The 22,874-nt window shown below is 40.8% G+C and overlaps 1 protein-coding gene across 2 annotated transcripts in view; it reads left to right on the forward strand.

The window, feature by feature from the left end:
* LOC117763021 (peroxisomal membrane protein 11A-like) overlaps positions 1–22,874 on the forward strand; it is a 65,741-nt gene that overhangs the window by 35,550 nt on the left and 7,317 nt on the right. For both annotated transcript variants that reach the window (XM_034587844.1, XM_034587845.1), the window contains exons 2-4: positions 3,115–3,673; positions 3,868–4,037; positions 4,609–4,697. In XM_034587844.1, the coding sequence (XP_034443735.1) occupies positions 3,217–3,673; positions 3,868–4,037; positions 4,609–4,697 (716 nt within the window). In that variant the 5' untranslated portion in view covers positions 3,115–3,216. The remainder of the gene's footprint in view (positions 1–3,114; positions 3,674–3,867; positions 4,038–4,608; positions 4,698–22,874) is intronic.

A 22,874-nucleotide genomic window follows, 5' to 3' on the forward strand; every position in this document is an offset into this window, starting at 1 on the left:
GAGGACACTCATTGACATAATACATACCTAGCTCCTTACCCTAAACTTAACCATCCAAACTGAATGCCTAACCCTTACCCTTACCCTAAACCTAATTCTAACCCTAACCCTAAAACCAAGTCTTAACCCTAAAACAGCCCATTGAAAAATTGAGGACGGGTCAAAATGTCCTCACTCTGTAGAGTCTATGCTCAAAATGGTCCTTACAAAAACATTTGTACAAGTAAACACACACTTAGGTACAGGTTTGTGTAGATATCCTTTTTAGGACACTGCATTGACTTCCATTCATCATGGACAGCCTAAACAAAACCTTTTCTCTAACCTTAACCATGGCCAATTCATACCTAACCCTAATCACAATTCACATCTGACCACTAACCCTAAACAGGACCTCAGAAATTAAGTGTTGCATCATTAGGAACGGGCTTTGGTCCCTATGAGGTCCAATACTGGAAAAAGGTCTTAAAGAGGAAACAAAAAGAGTACGCACACACGTATTTCTTTTCGCTTTCCAGGTCACACTCTTTGGCCATTTGTGCTGCCGGAGTTTCCAGCCTGTATTTATCTCATGTTTGATCTATTTTCGCTCTGGGTTACGTCCAAGTCGCCCTCCTCCTGCTGGATTTCAGTAAACACACTGTATATAGTTTTGAAGCACACAGACGAGGAAGTTTAACTACAAACAAGACAAAAGTATGAATGGGGACATTTTTACAACAACATTCATTTGTGCAGTGCAATATAGATATTGTAATTTAATCACAACCTATGAAAATCAGATTTTCTTACGCAAACAGTCTATGGTGGATTTTAATCATCAACTAATCTGTTAATTATTGTCTGAATGAATAAATAATTGCTCTGTCTAAACGTTATAAGTAATATATTCAAATGTTATGTCCAACTAGGAGTCTATAACTATCAGATTATGAGTTTATAACCAAATAAGACAAAGAAATGTAAAAATTCCTCACATAAAAACTAGAGTCGGTCATCATTTTTTTGATGATTGACGACTCAGTTGATTGATTACCCTTTTCAGCTCAAATTATAATATAATATGTAATATTGGAATATTATTATTGACACATTTAAGTTTGAGATGCTGTTTGATATTAACCTCACTGAAGTGATTTGAACTAGTTTCTATAATGTTGGTCATTGAATCTATTGCAACACATTATGTTTTGGAAAAATATTATGATATACATTAGTATTATTATCAAATGCGTTACACAAGGATATTCATCTGAAAGGTAAATGTTCTGTAAAATCAAAGCAGCAGAGAAATAGAGTAGCACAATATTTTTACACTGAAATTTACTGAGTACAACAGAATACTTGAATTCAAAAGTGGGCTATACTTTAGGTAAATTTATTTCCAAGCAGAGTGGCTGTATAAGGACAAATGCCAAATAAGACAAATATGACACATGAATTAATATAATCTTGATGGAAAACATGCTTTGACTGTGGATTATAGATCGTCCTCGCAGTCAATAAAGAAGTGTTTGTTTACAATATGTTGAGGAGGAGGTTGATGTATTGATTTCATATTAGTCTAGAGCTGCTCCTGCGGTGTTGATGTTTCTTTCGGGACTGGAAATATGACTCAAATGCTCTTGGCTTGACAGTCAAAATTTAATACATTACATGATATTTTGTTATTTTTGTACTTTGGGTGATCAATAACCTTGCATTCGTGCATCAGTGTAACAATTGGATAATGTTCTGTGCCACTGCTGAGAATGATACACTCATAACTTGTACTGAAGCTATGACAACAGATTTGTGACATTTTAATCCATGTTAACTCAACCTTTTTATCATTATATCGCCTTCTCTGAATAAGTGGATGTCTTAATGATAAATACACATTTGGCTTCAATAACCTTCACTAAGAAGATTATGCTTTCATTGCTGTTTGTTTGTCTGTGTCAGCACCATTATTCAATATCAATAGAACCTATTTCCATGACATTTTGTACAAAAGTGGGCTATGACCCAAGAAAGACATTTTGAAGCAGATCTGGGTAAATGGGTTGATCAATGACATTTTTAAAATTTTCTTGAACATGGTAAAATACGGGGTTAGCCTTGGCTTAGGTTTATGCTCTATTTCAGGATGCATTGCTTTAACATAAGGTAAATCTTGTTCAAAGCTTGGACGTGACATTAAACCTACACTTGAATATTCTAAACTAAACTAAACTAGAAGGGGTCTAGTACGCATACCTCTGCCAGTCCCCTAATAAACCACATTTAAATTCACTAGATCAGGATTTTAATTTGAAGCCGCACTAAATTGTGTTTACTCATAGATATCCACTAAACATGCTTGAATTATTAATGAAGGTATGTGAAATCAAGAAAAGTAACAATTCCTGGATCCCCACCAACATTGTATGGGTTGGCGTTAGGGTTAAGGTTTTATGTAAATTGGTGTAGTAGTTTTTGCCAACAAACAAATAAATGCTGATGAAAACAAAACCTCTTTGGTGGAGTTGATTATGCACATAATATAAAACGTGTTTCCTCCACGAGGTTTACAGAATAAACACAGTATACCGTATGTAATCTGTAATCCAGTTCCAGTGTTACAGCCTGCGCTCTTCACTCAGTGTTGTGACACTTCTTAAAAAGTGAAAATAAAAACCTCACAACATAATTCAAAGCAAATTACGTTATAGCGTTTGTCTCCTGAGATCTTGGTGGTAGATTGCATTCATGGAAACTGCGTTATGGGACCGGACGGTGAAGTCATTAAGAAGCTTACAGACGTTCTGGCAGATTAGGTTTTTCTCTTCTAATCCTGCAGATTACCACTGCACAAGCCTGCTGGCTGAGAGTGCTTCGTTGCGCTGCACAGTTTCTTTGCATTGATCATTTTTTCGTTGCTGTCATATCCGTGGACCACGCAGACTAAGACGGACACAAGCAGGAGACGGAGGAGGTCAAAGTGCAGCAGAACTGCAGAAACTACATAGCTGCAGGCGGGAAAAAACATAGATGAAGCCAGGATTTAGGGATGTATTCTGAGTTGGATTTAATGAAACACAGCATGGCTTTTCGTAAATATTACGTCATGGAGATATTTTTTTGTTTTTACAGCGTGTAGCTGGAAGGGATTGGTTCAAAACAAACCCACGGACTTACACCTAAGTGGAAGATTGGCTCGACAAGGAGGATTATATCTTTTGGTGACTATTGCAGATGGTGTCCATCGCTCTCTGTAGTGAAATGGAGAAAGAGCCATGTTGTGAGGAGCATAAAGACCCTGCAGTGGAGCCCACAGAGCCTGAGGTAAGAGAGGCCATTTCTGAGATCTCTGACACGAGGAGCCACAGCGAGCTGCCCTGTGGGCCTGCAGAGGAAGGAGATGGGCTGCGAAGGAAAGAGCAGGCTGAAACAGAGAGCCGTACGGAACCGAGTAAAAGCACTGAGATAAAAAGCCCCTGTGACGGTGGAGAGCCAGAATGCAGAGAAAAGAGGAAACTGAAAAAAACTAACAGCTGGAAGATGGTAAGATTTCAAGACCCATCAGAAGAGGATAATGTGTTGGAGAAGGACACCTCGGCAGAGAGTCTCTTTCCAGGCTATGCCATTGAGGAGTGGACTTCCTCGACCTTTGAGAAGCTGTTCATGGCAGAAAACTGGCAGGACATCACAGGTCAGGATATGTCAGTGAACATCACATCTAATGCACAGACACACATGTTAGACTTCAATTCTGATTTGAGAAGGAAAGTGCCTATAGAGTTCAACCATAGTGTGTTTGTGGCTGTGCCTGAGCTTGTGTTTACTAACTACTAGCAGATTAATCCAGCTTCCTCCTGCATGACCTTTTCTTCTCTCCACACGCAGAGGACCGGCTGTTGAGGAAGAAGGTGCTGGAGCCTGTGGCCCCGCTCGCCCCGTGCCCCACCTGGGGCCAGGAGGTTGCTGTGAAGATGCAGTGTGTCCTAGAGGACCGCACTGTGGTGGAGAAAGACCGCAATCTCGTCTTTGTTATCGGCGAGGGAGATGTAAACCAGGTGAAAGCTTTGAACCCTTCATTTGAATCAGACAGGGTAGTTTTCTTCAGTGTAGAGCGTCTATATCACATCATGCGTCAGCAGTGAGCAGTAAAGGCTATGAAAATTGGAAAGCAAGACAAAGTTAGCCAACTAATATCAAACAGACATCAACAGACATTAAAATGACACCAAAATGGCAAAACAACTTCTTGTTAGTTTTGTGGATCATAAACCAAAGTACTGGAGCATAATTTTCTTTTACCAAATCTAATGAAAATCAGTCTAGTAGCTGTTGGATCAAAAAGGCAAAACTCAATAAGGTTCATCCTCAGGGAACCACAAATGTATGTACAAACTTTCATGGCAGTTCATCTTGTATTTGTTGAGATATTTCAGTCTGGACCAACTTGGAAGAATCAACTGACCGAACCAATAAACATACCCATCCTCAAATGCTGGATAATAAGCGGGTTTAGTCAGTCATGGACATCTGCAACAGAAATGCTAAAATGAATTTTGTGTACAGTTATGTAGGCTAATAACCTGCAGATGTGTGTTATATAACACGTTGTGATTTGGACACCTGTAGGCCCTGGAGGAGTGCGTCATGTCCATGCAGAAGGGTGAGATCACATTGCTGCTGGCAGATTCACTGTATGCCTATGGACTTTTGGGAAGGTAAGGACACCCCACTTATTGTTCTTTTATCTTAAACTTCTCAATCTACAACGGAAGCGAGACTTGGCCGTTTATATTCCTCTTCTGTTGAGTGTAATCTCAGTAAGTGAGCCCATGCCGGCCTCTGGTACCTGTTGCTGTGGGAGCAGCTTGGTTATCCAGGGGTAGCGGGGTTAATGAACCATAAACAGAAGCAGATGGCTCCGTCCTAACACCATTCACAGGCAGCCTATCAATGGTGTGTTTGTAACCTCCCCACCTATGGGAGGAGACCACTCATATTACGGCCAATGGCTTAGGTTTATAACCTTTACACCAGTACAGAGCCAGAATAAACACGGCAGAGATTGGTGTGTTGCTGTTGAAAACCCATTGTCTATACTTTTGATGTTTACTCAAGATAACTTGAGCATGTGAGAATGAACCATTAATGCAGCACAGTGATTTGACCAGATTGTATATACAAATGTAACATTCAAGATATTTAAGGGGAACAGATTTTTGATGCAAGACTACAGACCAAAATTAATAAGAAATGTGTGCAATGTGATTTAATTTGTTTGCTGGTGAATTATTTCGTTGGAAATAATTTCCTGTAGCTTTGACTGCTGCCACTGTAAGAGCTTTTGGAAAGCCGGTAATGTGCTGTGTGTTAAGCTATTTCATGAACATGAAAATTGTGACATTAATGTAATTCTGAAAGTGATGCTATCAACTCTCTGCTCTGTTTACTTAAGTCCACACCCATTAAAGCTAATTAAACATTATTAGGTCGTTTCACACACACCTTCTGGAGTCATGGGTGCTTTGTGAGTGGACTCAATCAAACCGAGAATTATTTTTGAGAATATACTCGTGCAGTCATGTCAAAAAAGGCCATTCAGCTTCATACAGAGCTGTACAGAGTGATGCATAAAAACACTGCTGACAACATAATTTTGCACTTCACAGTTTCAGCCTCTTCTGTGCACTGCAGTGTGTGAGGTCTTGTTTGTATCATGGAGCTCCATGAAGGGGGGATGCTGGGACATGGCGTGTGAGAGGTGTGAGCGTGGAGTCTCTGAGGTGTTGTTTGGAGTCTTGCCCTCTGTCGTCTGCGGAGATGGAGGCAATGGGGGAAATAAAATTGGGGGAAACAGCGGGAGGTTAGTCAATGATTGTTTTGATGCAGCTGATTAGGGTTGAGTGCCATGGAGTCAGATTTTGCCGCAGCGTAACACAGACAGTCAGCACCAGCTCTTTCAACTGGATTCAGTTAGTGAGGTTGCTTGTTATCTGATTTTCTCTTGTCACTGAAGATAAATACAATAGTTGACGATTTGGTATGAAAATCTGTAATTTTAAAAAGTAAAACACCATTTCGCAAACTTAACTAAAGTGACTCCAGCAGCTGGGTCGTCCATAGGTCAAACAGACCATCCACAGTCTCAGCTGACAGACCTTTAATGGAATAGTTTCACTTTTTGGGCAAGATGCTCATTTGTTTTCTTTAAACAGGAGTCGGATGACAGGTTTGATACTGTACTCATATCTGTACACTGAATATGAATCTACCACCAACACGAGGCTAGCTTAGCTTAGTGTTTAGACATGGAAACAGGGGGAAACTACAGTATGGCACTCAGTAGTCTCCATTCTGTTTCCAGTCTTTGTGCTAAGCTAAGTCAAGTGTCTGCTGGTTGTAGCTTCATAATTACCAAACGTAAATGGTATTAATCTTGTTATCAAACTTTTGGCAATATGTGTTTTTCTCAAAGAGACCCTAACTATTTCTTTAAGAACACACAATACCACCTTATCATTCTTCTCTGGGTAAACTCCTCAGTAAAACCTGCCTCTTCAAGTCTATCACTAATGTATTCAGTATAACGAAATATTTGAACATATAATCAGACAAAATAACAAGCGCTGAGAGGCATCGTGTTTCAGAATAGATCTGACTCAGTGTTCTGTGCCATAAAAATGACAGAGACACAACAAGAGGAAATCTCATTAGCCTCTCTCTGTTTTCGGGGAGATGCATTGATTGAACTCTGTCAGTCGCCTGTTGCAAACAGTGCCGCTAAGTGCACTTCACAGTTATTTATCAGAACAGACTGCAGAGCTGGTCAGGCAGTGTGGATCAGCACAGCGCAGTGGAGTGGTCTGCAGCTCGATGCTGCAGCGTCTGATGTGACGGGATGATTATAATGAAACCAATGAGGAAAGTCTTCTGTATTTACCTGCTCGATTACAAGGGACGGTCGGGACTAAATCGACTGCAAGAAACAATGATGATGAAATGCACTCGCCTTTTCAAGGGAACAACAGCCATAGTGCTTAGTCAGAGATATACTCTCATGCACTGAGTCAGCAGGTCATTATTAGAGGAAAGTGGGAACTAACATCTGTTGATTTATGGACAGGCACAACTTTAACACTCACAAACCCTCAAGGAGCCAGAGTGAGTCTGCCTCCTCAGGTCTGCACAATCCCAAAGTCAACCCCATTAAATGTCACTGGCAGCTGCTTTATTTACGTCTCAACAAAACTAAACTTGCAAAACAAGAAACCACAGGGAAATGAGTCTGCACCACTTCTGTTATATACAGCACAAGCATGTACAGTATGGTTTTCTGTGTGAAACACCAAACAACACATGTAAAAAGTTAAACTTTTACTCTGGTGTGAAATGGGGCACTGTAAGGTTACATTGGCCCGGTGTCAAAAAACCAACAGAAGCTTAAACCTCAGCGCTGGCAGCGAAGGCGTTGCCTTACTTTTACTCTTGGCATGACGAGAACTACCCCAGTGGCACATGTTGAAGTGGAATTAATTAGACCATTGGGATGTGTCATAGTTGAATTAATAGTTTTAATCTCAGTCCAGATGGACAGTGTCAGCCACTTAATCATTCGACTGTTGCATCTATGTGTCATGAGGGGATTGTGTGGTATTTATGATTAATACTGTGGCTCAAATGTGTTTGTCTTTTACACAAAAGGGAAATGTATGTACACATACCTCAATCATTGTACATGCTATAGACACAACACAAACAGAGGATTGTCAACAGCATGAAGGAAAACCACTGGCTACCTTTAATATATATATATATATATATATATATATATATATATATAAACCAACCATAAATGATTATAGGTATCTAAATGACTTTGGACTTTAAATCTGTTGAAACGCAATAAAAAGGGTAAATTAAAATCAAAACAATCATCACTTACCACTATATGCTTGGTAATAAAACATGCTGCTTCGAAAGGCATAAACAGATTTAGACATTCAGGGGCTGAAATTAAAAAGCCTGGTCCTTCTTAGAACAGAATTTTATGTCTCATGCTGAGAACCAAGGAAGTGCGCTGTTGACTGTGAAGTTTTGTGCATGAGCAGTTCTCAGAAAACTGGAACATGTTAGTTGATGAAAAGAAAGAGGCCACATGCCAGGATTTCAAGATGGGCGGGACACAACTGCCATGGGACGTTCAGTGCTGTCACCCAAGCACTATAGGAACATTTCATGGCACCTTTAAAGCTCAGGACTCAAGGAAGTGGGAAGTTTTTTTGTTTTGGATGACGCTCTCAAAAAACCTGCAAGCATAATTAAAGCGGGCCAAGCCATCAGCCCCCACCAAGAGGCACGTTTTCAACCGGCAGTGCACTAGTACCAAACAGATAGCCTGTAATGGAACAGTGGAGATACTGTGGAGACACACCAGATGGATATCATTGTCAGTTTCTGAGGGTAAAAAAAAAAAAAACAAGTCCAACTAGCAGGAGAGAGAGAGGAATCTCCCTCTCTCTGACCTCAGGGGAAGTGAGCTTGTTGGCTGCTCCAGCTTTGATTAATCCAGGGGAGGTTGGAGCGAGTTGACTGAAGCCTCAGTCGTGGGAAAGAACTCTAACATTTGCGGTGATGATTAATAGTTATTGCACAATATTCGTTGCCAGTTGCTTGCTGTGCGATTTTATTTGATCTTGTGTTTTCTTGTTCCAGGATGTCATGTCATGGTAAAAAGGAGCTTCTGTGTGATGAGTGGAGTAGGTGTGGGTACATCAGGGTGGGTGCAATTCTCGGCTTTGTGATCTAATTTAATGACATATTAAAATGCACCAATAATATACAGATATAATACAACATAAAATACTTAGATAGGGCCCTGGCACTTAAGAGAAAGGTGACTAAAGGAGAACGCCAACTCCATGTATGAAGCAAGTTGTATACATCTTTTATGTCTCCATAGGGAGCCGTGTGATAGCTGAAAGATGGCCTCAAGTCATTAAAGTATCAGTTGAAGCTCAAGGCTTCAGTTTGTAAAATAAAAAAGATCTGCAGGTACAAAGAAGTGAAGTTACTGTATTAGACCTCTGTAGCCCATTCTGCCTCTAGCATAACAAACCAGAATATCCAAATGAACTGTTAGTGGCCTAGTTGCATTGTGGGTAACACAAACCAAACCACACATAAATAACAGGTGTGAAAAGATGCCTTGGACCACACTCCAGTCAAACGGGCCAAGATATTGTCAGACCGGAACAGTAGTATCAGTCTGAGACAAACTGAACCATGGTTCACTTTGTTTGCAGTCTGAAAACACTTTTTGGGATTGTCTTGGACCAATTAACCAATCACCTTACTTGTCTCGGAGTTGACCCAGTTCGCAGGATTGCTTGCAGTCTTGCCTCTGATGATACAATGTTTGAACAACAAAGACATTCATTTTGTGCATTCTATCCAGCATTTAGTACTGCACCTGAAGTTGGTGATGATGGTGGTAATCCCATCATGATATCACAGTGGCAACGAAGTTCATGAAATGAACCAATTAATTAATTTTCTCTATGCAAGTTCAAATTCTATTCATTGGAAAGACTACCTGTTAAATCAAAAACATGCCGACATTAGATGCATGCGTGTCAACAAACCAATCAATGTCAAGTATACTGTAGGTAGATGCCTACCTAAGTGGTGACGACAGGATGTACGTATGTCATACATAAGTGTTTTTTACGCTTCCTGAATTGCAATGTGAAACTAAAACTAACCAGATCAAATTTAAACAATCTAACAAAGAAATGAACCTTGGTCCAGACTTTCAGGTGTGAAAACTCCCTAAAGGACCATGTGTATCTCAACCAAATTTTATAGAATCTAATAATCTTTCAATCTCCACCAAAGTGGTGGACCGACTAACTGTAAGACCAAAACTGCCATCCATATTGACAACAGCTACTTGACTATTAGAAATATGTAATTCCTTCATTTTTTGTATCTATTATTATTACTATAACCATTATATCACACAATGTTTTATCCATACAAGGGTGTCGTGAGATCATGTTGAACAGATCACAGTTTAAACCTACAGGGCATTGAATCTAATTGTTGAATAAAATATTCAAACGCGACCTTTTCAAATAATTATGTTTGACACATAACATCAAATATTTACTCATCAATTGCAGATAACATGCATTTAGCAGCGAAACGTCTTCTTGGGAATGTGCTCAAAGGGAATCTTTGTTGACATCCTTGAAGCAGTTGGCAAGTGCGGTGGCCTTGTCTCCTGAAGCCTCTGAGACACGCCCATATCCAGCGAGGAATGCAGCTGAAAAAAAAGGTAACAGTGACATTTCTCTGAGCAGAGAGACTCGCAGAGCAAAGTGTTGACATGTGAAGGTGACAAGCCAGAGCTGTGATCATTGGAGTCAACTCTGATGATGAGTGAGGATACTTGTGGGTGTAGCCTCTTTTGACAGACACGACAAATATCAGTACCTTATCATGAGTGTCCGGGCACCAGATAATTGTTGGTGTTATGTCTTCCTCTTCTTCCAAACCAATCTCTCTCCCTTATCCCCCAATGCAACATGATATAACCCAAAACGGGCAGTTCTGCTTTTCACTGACAGGTACAGTGACTCACTCACCACAGAGCCGTGCGGGTGTCTGTCATTTTTGTGCACGCCAGCCCTCCTCCCCCTCATGCCCTGATACGTAAGCACGTCGTCCGCTGAGAAAATCTGTGAGGTGGGGTTCCGTTTGCGTTGAGGGTGGTGTGACTCACTCTGCATGAAACCACCTGGGTCAAATGAATAATGTGACCTTTAAGACGCTGCTCCTTGGAGAGCACGGCCGAGAAGCCAAACCATTCTTCCCAAAAGTGGTGTTCCTCCTCAGCAGAATGTGAAATGCTTCTAAATGATTTACTGTTTGTCGTCAGTGAAGGTTTAGAGCAACATGTGAACTCTTGGCTTGTGTGGTCACGTGACCTAAACAAGTTTGATTGTATTTCTCGGGTGCTGTGTTTTCTCTTTCATGACACAGAAACGATACAGCAGGCTGACTACAAACCACACCCAGACCTCACGCTGGAACAGGCCAGCCGCCATCGACAGCTGTAGCATGCTCCAGATAAGATCTGGTTAACTCTCAATGAGCATACGCTCTTCTGTTTGCCCAACCAGTGCCGCATTAAAGCTGCGCGTGTTGACCTCCAGCGAAAAAAGAAATGTACAAATTAAACCTGAGTGATAATGGACTCTTTGTTTTACCCCTGAAAATATATAGTTTGGTGCCACAGCAGCATTTTGCCACACAGACCAGTGTTTGAACTGTGCGTGTCCCTCATCTAATCTCCCAGGATGTTTACCTTTTCCCCCTACTGCTGGCAGGTTTATCTCTCCCATCGACACAGCCTTGGTTGTAATACAGCACTGCCCTCAGTTAAAGCTACTTCTGCTTTCCGTGGTTGTGGGATATTTAGTGGGACAGTAAATCTCCTACACTGAATTGAGCTTGTGTTGTCAGATAGTGTGTTTGATACTTGGTTGTGTAAAGGCTTTGTGTGAAAACCACACTGTTTAAAGCTTCTTTAGTGCTCTCCCGATTGAGTTTTGTATTGTTTTGTTATAATTTGTATTTATCTTTGCTGTCCAATTCGCTTTGCACTATTGTCCTCTTCCCTGTCATTCGGCCACTGGCTATCGTCTGAAGGTGAATTAGCCTGTGGGGGCAACGGCCAATATATTGGGGCTTCCGGTGTACACAGTGGATATCCAGACCAAGACTACACTTTCCATTTGTTGTACATTGTTCATAGTCAGACACGAGTCGAACGTTTCTCAACACAAAACACAACATTAAATACTTTTCCTAGTGTTGTAGTGCTAGACTACATTTTGGATAATCTCTATCAACAGCTATCTGTTTATTAATGCAGATAAATTAAAAAGCAGATGGCCGATGCATTTTGATCAGTGTGTTTGGCCTCTTTGTGTGGATTTAAAAATAAGATATTTTGTGATTAGTGAGCTTCAGAGGTGGATCGTGCTTTGGTGGTGGACAGAGTCATGGCTAGCTGTGTAGAGTTAATGTGCTAAGCTAAGCTAATCCTCTGCTGGCAGCACTGTCACTTTATATTTACTACACATACACGCAATAGGAATCAATCTTCTCATCCAAACCCTCAGCAAGAAAGTGGATTAGCCTGTTGAACTATTCCTACCACCATCGCACATCTGCCAAATCCTCCTGAGGTGAGCTTCACCAAGAAGGTCACCAGGGTCTGTGACCTTCCTGGTGAAGGAGCCTTGTCAGCTTCCCATTTGTGAACACAGCAATGTTTGGCTAACTGAGGTACTGCCACCAGGAATTAAACCTCTGCTGTTGATACATTGGTTCTGTGCCACCTTGTATTTATACTCTTTTACGGCATACAGCATTCTGGCTGGAGAGGACTATTTCAATGTAGCCTAATGTTCTCACCTTTTTCAAAGTCTTCACTATCCTGCGTGTTTCTGGAATATAAAATTGTATTATGTAGAATATTATATTATGTTGTCTATAATGTTTTATAACCTTAATTAGACTGGCACTCATAATTGCGGCAAGGCCCAACAGTCCCCTTATGAAACCACATTTAAAGTCACTATCCAGATTTTTAATAGGAGTTTGCAAAGAATTGCACACGCTCATAAATATCAATCCCAACATGCCCGATTTTTCCGTGATCCATGAATTATGGAACATTTTGAAAAACGCTCACAAAAATCTCACAATGTTAAAGTAAGTGGAAAAACATTCCTGAAACCACACCCATATTTGAAGTTTCTTGGTAATCCGTCTAATAGCTTTTGCGTAATCTTGCTCTCGAACCAACGAACAAACAAACTTAACCTCCTTGGTTGAGGTAATGTGAGAGATCTACCTGCCAACCAACTGACTGATAATCAACACTGTAACTTTATTAAGGGTGTTTGTAGCACTGTCAAACAATGTCTGGAACTCACACACCTTCCCAGTGTGAAACAGTGAAACCCTCCAGTAACTTTTCAGACGCTGGAAATCTGACCATCACATCCAGTTCAGTGATGAACCAAATATACAAAGGCAAGAAAGTAGACTGGGTCTGAACATTTCTCCCAGACTCTTTTTTATTAGTGCGAAAAGAAGAAACATTGTCCTTACTTCTGTTACCTCTGTTACTTCTGTTACTGTTACTTTCTCTTACTTCTGCTCACATTCCAATTTGAATTTACCTCACCTGTAAACAGCTATAAACACTTTCTCATGTTGTATGCTAAAGTTTCTTATATTCAGCTCACACAGTGTTTTTCTCCTGCATTATGTACCTGTTGCTTTGCTGCTCTCAGTTGCTCTCAGTTGCTCTCAGTTGCTTTCAGTTGCCCTGGTCATTGCTCAAACACAGAGGCTTTATCTTTTTACTTCCAGGACCACTCAATCCCATTTGTTATTTACGGCTCAGAGAATTGACGTGTTGTCATGGTTTAGCAATGCTAAATGCACTTTTCAAACTATACAAGGGTGAAACTCTCCTAAAATGTGAGCCCAGAAAGACTGTTCGGTGATGAGACACAGAGTTGCTATGGGCAACTCATGAGGACACCACATACAATAGTAAAAATGAGAGCAGATAGGATAGTGGAGGGGCAGGCTGCTACATGCACTCACAAACACACTCACACAGTTTGTAGCAGGTGTGTGTAACCACATTCATGTATCACGAGATACAGCAGAAGTTATGACAACAATTTGTCTGTAGAGAAGTGTCATGCTGCTAGATGTGAGGTGAAGGGTGCTGCCTGCGAAGCTGGAGCGAGGAGACGTGCAGCTGAGTGACAAATGGCACCAGCGCGTGCTTGTGTTTGTGCGTGTGTGTTTGTGTGCTCTGGGGATGAAGTGGTACCGCCGCTGAGGACGTGGAGCGTGACTCATCCGGCTGAGACGTCAGTGCTACGTAATCAACCGTCTGGAGCAGTGTATCACAGGCACACACGCCCATCGAATATCAAAATAGTCCTCGCAGAGTTAATTTCTGGCCGAGCCCCCGCTGACATCGTCAATGCAAAATCAAAATCACATGTTCAGCGTTAAAGCTTTAGGGATTAAGAAAGTAGATCTCTTATTGTTTGATAGCACTGATGAGATTTGCTGCACTGTGCTAATGTTTCATATTGACATTCCAGAGGGTGAGGGACAGTACAAGTGAGCTCATGTATAGAAACTAACACTGCATTGTCAGTGCAAGAAATTAACTCAATTTGCCAACATAACATGAAAAGAAACAGCTTGAAATTGGCTGTAAACAGACTAAGTGACCTTATACGCGATTGCCAACGGCTCTGGTCAAGTAAAGTCAAGCCCTTCCTCTTTAGAAATGTGACTGACTTATGATGGATGCTAGGGGTCAAAGAGACTAAAGGATAGTACTTATGGCCACGCTGCATTTGCTTTACTGAGCCAGCTCCTCCTCCTCCTAACGACCTGACTAATAAGTCAGGAGTTCAGTGTGCTGCTATTGATTCACAGGCTACACAGGCTGCTGAAAGGAAGCAGGACCTTTATTTGCTTAAATCGCAGACTTGCACACACTGGAGTCATTATAATGACGTTTCTGTTTGATGTACACATTGCGTTTGTCCAACATTAGAGGTGTGAAGGATAGGTGAAGCTGTTCAGGTGCATATAAACAACAACCGCTGTGTTCCATCTAATTTAATAATCAGTCAGGGAGCGTGATAACTGCAGGATGTTTGTTATGTGCTCAAACTGTGACATTTTCTCAGTGGGAGTTATCTGGTTGCAGCTCATGCATGTGTGACAGCTTGGACTTGGAAGGGAAATTAATTCCTGATCAATATCTCTTTATGACATTTATTTCCCGACCAGAATATCATACATAGCGTAATGAGCGGCTTCTGGTCACAAATGTTAATGCTCACAAACACAGAGGGAGACACACACAGCAACTCTGTGGAATGATAATGTCTCGCAATTATTTCATGTCCACATCACACTACTGTGGGAACATTTTTTTTAACTTTGGATCGCTCGTCTAAACAGAAATCATAAAGTACTTTCAGCATTCAGGGATTCACGTGTCCATTGAAGTAGGCAGACATTTGTGTTAAGTATAACAGTAATGGAGGAGCAGAACTTTCATCTTTCAAAGAGCTGGATTTTTGGCTCCTCGCTCAGAATTAGTCGTAACTTAGAGAGCTTTGAAGTTCAAAAGGGAAATCCAAAACTGGCGCAGATCTGGTTTATGTAATCACTAGACATAACGTCTGTGCAAAGAAAGAACCAAGCCATCATTGCTGTTAACTACAGCTTCACATTCACTTCAATCCACTGAAACTAAACCTGGGTTCCTGGGACTGCAGGAGAAACGGCCTCAGGACCGAACTATAAACACCTTGTTTGTCAGATTGATCATATTGATCTGATCTGATCAGTCCTGACTATGACTTTGTAGAAATCACCCTAACCACTTCATCTATTTGAATGAGACCAGTCTGGCACCACAGAATGTGTAAGAAGCTAAGGGGCGTTATCAAAAAAACTATGTTTTTTCGTTTTTTTATTTAAGACAATTTGAGGCCATTAAAGCTAAGATTCAAATGTGAAAGTGAAAAGGATTTAACCACTAACTGTGCTGTAGTAAGCAATGTTTCGATGAGCATATTTTTGAATTGTTTGTAGGACACAAATATGCTCACATTAACAGTCCTTCTAAATATGTCCTGCTGCTCCTCTGACTGACAGTCGAGGGTCGTAACATGTCAACAAATGTTGCAACACAGCAGCAAAATTTGGGAAAGAATAAGGCTACTAGCACAGATGTAAACAACAAAGGGTTTAAACTATTTATAAAAATCTGATTTGTTTTATGAGTGAGGAAACATTTGTGAGATGTTTCTTAGACCTCAAGGGTGCAAACAGATAACTGTTTGTTAAAAAGAAAAGCTTATGAGGTCAATTTTTCAGCCTCAAACCTTTCTGTTCCAGTGCATTTGTAGTGGCACTCACTCTCCCTGCTGCAGATCACTAGAGTATGTACTGTACTGTCTCTACTCAGAGCTGGTTTAATAAAGTTGTGTAACCAACTGCTCCTCACGAGTTGCTTTCTAAATGGCTGAGCAGTTACATAGCCCTGCCGTTAAGAAAAGCTACTATTTGCCCTGCAGGTAGCCTGGGGGTGAGATTGGATTCATTTTAACAGGCTAAGGAAATCTGTGGTAGATTATATGGGGACTTTTGAGGAGCTCAACAGCCAGGATGTAGTCACTAGCTGTCCTTGATCCCTGCAAGCACGGTTTCATTGGCTCATTGCTGCAGGAGGAAATAAAAACAAATAGGAGAGGAAAGCACATGGCGAGGCAGCAGCTGAAAGGCCTTACACTGTGAGTTTCTAGATCTCCGCGTGTAATAGGAGGCTGTTATGCTGCAAATTAACTGGCGGCTGTATGGCAGCAGGCGAGGAAAAACAGCTGTGACGTCTCACCAATGCCAGGATTAAAGCTAAGCTCCTTTGCTCGGCTGTATTGGTGCCTCGTGTCCATCCGAGAGTCAAACAGACGACACTGATCAACAGCAGCAGAAGCAGAGTGGTTTTCACTGCTGTAAAAAATAAACAACCTCATAAATCCTCCAGGATTTTGTATTATCATACAAGCTGCACACCACATTTATTACGGTACATTAGTGTGCTATCTGAGGGTGTAACCATAGAAACCCGTATGAGGTACATCATTGTCCTTTCCATCATTTAAAATTGAGCGCATGACGTCAAAGTGACCACTGTTTTCCCTCTGAGGGAGTTTTTTCCTTTCAATCAGGGCAGCGTGGGGTCGGCATGACAGATAATAGGGTGAGTCAGCCACGCTCTCATATACCTTGATGAGGAAGTTTATAATGAATGCAGGACTTCCCATGACACAAAAGGGAAAAGCTACAGTCATTCTTATCACATCAATCATATGAACGCAGACAGGAAAAGAGAGAGATATTCCTCTTTTAATCCGATCTGTTGACGTATGAGAAACACGTCAGGCAGCAGACATTGAAGTCTGAATTTCATATTTGCTGTTGTTTTATGTTGGAGATTTTATGTCTGAGCTGGTGCTACACCTCCTGAATCAGTTTTAATAGACCTGGTGTTGTGTTCATGGAAGACTGCTTCCTGGCAAACAACCAAACAGATGGAAGAGTCTCATCTCGTAGTGCCACATATGATCTTTGTTATAAACATCTATGAATAATGAGAAAACACAAATACCACCAAAGTTGAAGATAATAGTTAGAAAAAAACAACAAAGAAATGCTATTTTTTCTGCAATGGTTATTCTGTAAAACTGAATTTGTCATGCCAGTGCTCATCAGCAAACATTATTTCCAATACCAATATGTGCCACATGGAAGAGATGGACGTAGCTGTTGTGAGTTAATTTACAGAAATAATTTCCTCCTTTATGCTAAGCTAAGCTAAGCTAGCTGGCTCCTGCATCACATTTACTGTACAGTCACAAGAATGGTGTCAATCTTCTCATCCAACTCTCAGCAAGAGAACAAATGAGTCACCAAACTGTTTCTTTTAATAGGCCACCACCAAGATCTTTTCTAATAAAATTTGCAGTTCAATGTCCTGACATTGAACTGCAGATTGTTCAGTTATGGGCAAAATAAAAACTCTGGCCAACATGGACATGATGAATCGAATATCAATGCAGGCCAGAGTGTGAGTGTATTAATGAATGGGCGAGTGAATCTGAGTAAATAAATGACTGAGTTATCACCATAGTGATAAAGGAGGGTGCAGATGAGCAAATACACCAGAATCAAACGGCCAAATGACACCAGCAGAGATGGATCTCTAGCCAGCAAAACACTTTCCATTCATTCATTCAACATTAAATGTATTGAGTGATCGTTCTAACATGTGCTAGTATTTTCAGTTTTGAAACTTTTACTGAAGTACAAGCAAAACGTCCAATGTGCTACCTGACATTGAGTTGTTAGACCTGGTTTCCTTGGTGACCTGCAGTAAATATGACCATAAATATGGGCATGGAACCTGTCTCTGCCTCTCAGTGCTGTCAAAGCTGCTGCCTCAGCAAACATCTCAGGTCTCTGACCATCCGCTCAATCCCAATCTCTTCAGGCCTCAGGCTCTGACCTGAAAAACCTGTCCTCACTGACCTTTACTCTGGTCCGGAGGAGCAGGGCGATTTCTCTGCAAAATAGTCTGACATTTTCCCAGATTAAAGGCAGTGTAAAACAGTTGCGCTATTTTATAAAAGAACAATCACCGGTAAGCCTAGTAGTAGATTGATTCAGCAAATTTAAAACATAAAGCACTTAAAAATTTTGTCCAAAACTAAACTAACAGTAAACCATCCCCAATGGATAGGCTAACGCAACAAAACGAGCTAATTTTTCAAAGCCAACAGTAAACATGTTGAATTAACACTTCTAAATAAAGGGGGGTTTTCCTACTCTGCCAGTGTCGTGTGAATGCAACTTAAGTACTGTGTCACAGAGCTGTTAACGTAGCTCCACACTCTTTTGAATCTCATGAGACAGTGTTGATACTTTCAAGCTTACTAAAATAACACTAACTCGGGTGAGCAGCACACTCGCAAAGCAGCAGATCTGTTGATTCACTCATTTGTCTACACGGGACATGTTCAGGCACAGTTCTAGGTCAGTTGCAGGTCATTTGCTTTTTGGCAACGTTCAGAGCTCCATGACAATGTCAAATTCAGGAAAATAGACAAGAAGAATAAAAAATATGCTTTCAAATGCTTTTTACAAGCATATAGTATATTACATAGAGTATATTTTGAGATATCATGCACTGATTAGAATAGGAGCATATCTATTATAACCAGCATACATACAAGTTTAGCAACTCTTCTGCCATCGCACTACAATGAATCCTCCTTTGTAATAATGCTCTAAAAACTACAGTATTACACCAACCATGTCAAGCTAATTGCAGCCTAAAGATTCTGCCTGCGTGAAGAGAGTAGGAGTCTCTGACTGGAGACGACAGCTCAGTTTAAGGACGTGGACCTGAGTCGCAGGTTCATGTTTCACTGGGATCTTGTGCAGGGATCTAACCCTCTGCTTCCTGTTTGCACTAATAAGACCCCGGGGGCTAATCACCGCTGACCCACACGACACCGTAAACCTTATAGATCTGGCAACTGCTGAATTCTTTGATTACACTCGTTGGATCGCCAGTCATGGTGATTTGTCATGTCTCTCATGATGGCAACAATAAGCTCGACTCTCAGCTCCTCTTATTATCCCTCAATGTTTGATGTATAAGTCCTTAGTGTTCTGTACACTGTGCTATTTTTATTTTTGCCACGTGCTTGCTCATATTAGGTGATGAGCTGAATGATATTATGCTTCAAAGCTCACCTGGAGAATCCTGCATGTGAAGGATTTCTATTATTAGGCAGTTTGCAGTCAATGTGTGTGTGTGTGTGTGTGTGTGTGTGTGTGTGTGTGTGTGTGTGTGTGTTTGTGTCATCTGTTAACCCATAATTCAGTTTTGCTTGTAGCTCATTTAGTTTGTGCAGAAGCAGCTGTACCTGCATCAATTAATAGGAAATGACTCATCCCTTGTTATCCGATGTGTCCGATCTGTGTGAGTCATGAGCGGCAAAGCGGGTACGTTCCTCCCGTGTGATATCAAATCGGTATCCAATGACGCTCACGAGTGAGGTGTTTGACAAACCCAACACGGTTCAGCTCGTGACTGCGACATCTTTTTGAACCAACTGGAAATTGTGACAGAGTAAAATAACTAGTTTCCTTCCTGTCTTTAATGAAACGTACAGAAAATCGGTTTAAACTGCTGCCTCAGATGTTGATACACATACTTAGACTGTATATAGATACATGCTTAATGAGCAATACTTAAGGTCTCATGTAAAGAGCAACATGTATCTATAAAGCTGCTTTAGTTAAGTCAGTTATACACATTTGAAGAGCTTCCAGAATCACTCACCTTTTTTTACTATATTATGCACTATATTTACTGTCTGCCATTTTATTTCACTGTGAAATTTATTCGAAATATATTACCTCTAAATGTAAAAAGTGATGATTATTCTCTCTCTCAAAAAAATAAGACAGAATCAGAAACATTTATTTAACATGCACTTTTACTTTTTGTTCCATCCGCTAACACGGAGGAGGCCGGATTTATGACCTGTGCACCAGCCTTCTTGCAGCCCTCAAAGTACAAGCGGTATAATATGATGAATGAATTGTACATTCAAAACATATTTTCAGCTTCTAAAAATGTATTTATTGTTATTAATAAGTGTATAGATTTTTACCAATTGCTGTTAAAACTGGAAATTGGGAGAAGAAAAGTGGATTTGCTGCCTGACTAAGAAGAAAAATCACTTCCACTTATTTTTGAACAGTTTGGCTTCATGGACTTGTTTTTATTAAGCAATTAAGTTCTGGCTTCAGAAGCTAATTGATAGAAATCCCTTTAATCTGGAGCCAAGAACTCGTAGTGCAAATTATGCAAGACACTGTGTGTGTGTTATTATTACTTGCTGCACATTGTTACATAATATGCAGCCTTTGGAATATTGTGTAATATGTTCAGATAAGAGTAGAGAAAGGTATGCAAGGACAACACATAGCCACAAACTGTGCCAAGAATCATTTGGAGATGGTTTGACATTCTTCGTACGCTAGTAAAACACACAACATTAGCAGGGAAGAAGGAGCCTATACGAGGGAGTAAGGAGTAATCAGATGTATGAGGCATGTTTTTCAAAGACATTTCCCAGTAAAACCAAAGCCGTGCGCTCAACATTCTTCATTAATGAATCAAGTGTCTTCTCCTCTGCCGCTCTTGAACGCTTGTTACACAACTGGGCTGACACTTGTCTGATCCTTGTAAACATGCAGCGGTTCTGCAAAAACAAGTCGACAGGACTAAACGCTGCTGTCAAAAATAGTTCAGAGCAGCTTCCTAGAGTGCAGCTACACATTCACAGCCCCCTGACGATAACGTCTCTGAACGCCACTTCCTCCGGTCCTGAGCGGGCAGGGATCCGGCTCAGGTTTCCGAGGCCTCGGCTCAGCTGCTGGTTTCACACTCCTGTGACAGTGGATGAGGTCTCCAGGGAGGAGAGGTGAAAGGGTAATCTGATCCCACCTGCTGACACGGCCTCACAGCCACTGGGCACACAACTAATTCTGTTTGACAGACATAAATTGTGTCACTGACACAACCAGTTTGAATAATTCATGGTCAGACACAACTCCCACTACTATCACTTTGCAGCAAACAGTCAGTGGGGGATATCTGTGGGGAAGCTGCACTTCCTTCTGTCGGACTTAGTTTCTGACCTTTTTTTTGTTGAGCCCCTTAAACTGTCAGGGTCCTCTTTAAACATGACAAACCACTTTATTTTGTCAACAATATATAATAAAGTGTGTATGTTTAAGCATGACCCCTCTGGGATGTACCCCACCTCTCGTCCAAAGTCAGCTGGGTGCTGCTCCGGCTCCCCCCACGACCCTCAAAGGATAAGCGGTATTGAAAATGGATGACTGGATGTTCAAACATGTGACGTACCGCATGTTTTCAGTTGTTTGTATTTTTTAAGGCAAGAGTCTTTCATTCATTCAATCCCCTCACTCCTTTCAACTCAGCCTCCACAGAGGAACTGATAATGGACCATTGTTTCCCAGGAGCCAGATGATTGAAAACCAAATTAACTTTCCCTCCGAGTGACTCCTGAGTAAGATGAAGCCGTTGACGGCTCAACGGCTCCTATCAGTTTCAAATTCTCGTTTGCTTAAATGAGCCGGAGTCACTTTGGCTTCTTTAAATGTTACACTTTTAAGAGTGTGAGGCGATGGATGCTGTGAAATGTTATCAATGCAGAAAACAGCTGTCAAAACCCATGAAAAACAACAAAATATATTGTAATATCATAATTGTTTGTATTTTTTGTTCAAGTGTTGTTTTACTGGACAATGTGTGAGTGTGTTTGATGAACTACCTTTGTCGAGGCAGTGACACTAAAGCTCAAGTGTTGAGCAGCGCTGTGTTTTCTATTAGTTTAATTCTGCCAAAAAGGGTTTGTTTGTTAGCAGGATTACACAAAAACTACTGAAGAGCTTTCTATGAAACTTGGTGGAAGGATGTTACATAAAAGAACCCATTCAATTTGATTTGGGATCTGGACACAAATGGTTCCAGCTATTTTTTAACATTGCAAAATATATATATTTTTTTAAATAAATGTTTTTGTTGTTGACATTTTTACCAATTTCCCTTCAAATAATGCTTGGATCTTGATGGAAATGGAAAATCAGGCATAATTGGGGGACTGATATGTATGAGTATGTACAATTTGGTCCAGAGCCACTTGTAAAAATCTGTAGATTTGAATGTGGTTTCAGGGAGGTAGGTTTTTTCAGCCACTGTAAAGTAATAAATTCTGGTATGGATCTGTACAAAAGGGTCAGATCTTTATTATTTTTTTAATCACTTTCTTTAACATTGTCAGACAGGGCCCTTGGCCAAGGTATGTCCTCCACTGAGTGCCATCATAGTTATTAATGTTTCTATTAGGGACTGAGTTTGTCCTGATGGGAGAGCTTCAACTTCAGATCAAATTGGAAACTCTCCTGCTCAGCTGTGTCCTCACTTCAAGGACCTTGACCTCCTAATCAAAAATGGGAACATTTCAATTAAAATCACTTTTTGCATGTTTCAGCTCAGAGAGAAAATCCATCCCCCCATTATCTTTACCACGTATCTTGTAAAAGGTCGCAGGGAGCCAATCCCAGCTGACGTTAGGGGGCGAGAGACATGGCACCCCCTGGTC

Source organism: Hippoglossus hippoglossus, chromosome 6, assembly GCF_009819705.1.
Source record: "Hippoglossus hippoglossus isolate fHipHip1 chromosome 6, fHipHip1.pri, whole genome shotgun sequence".
NCBI classification, from domain to species: domain Eukaryota; kingdom Metazoa; phylum Chordata; class Actinopteri; order Pleuronectiformes; family Pleuronectidae; genus Hippoglossus; species Hippoglossus hippoglossus.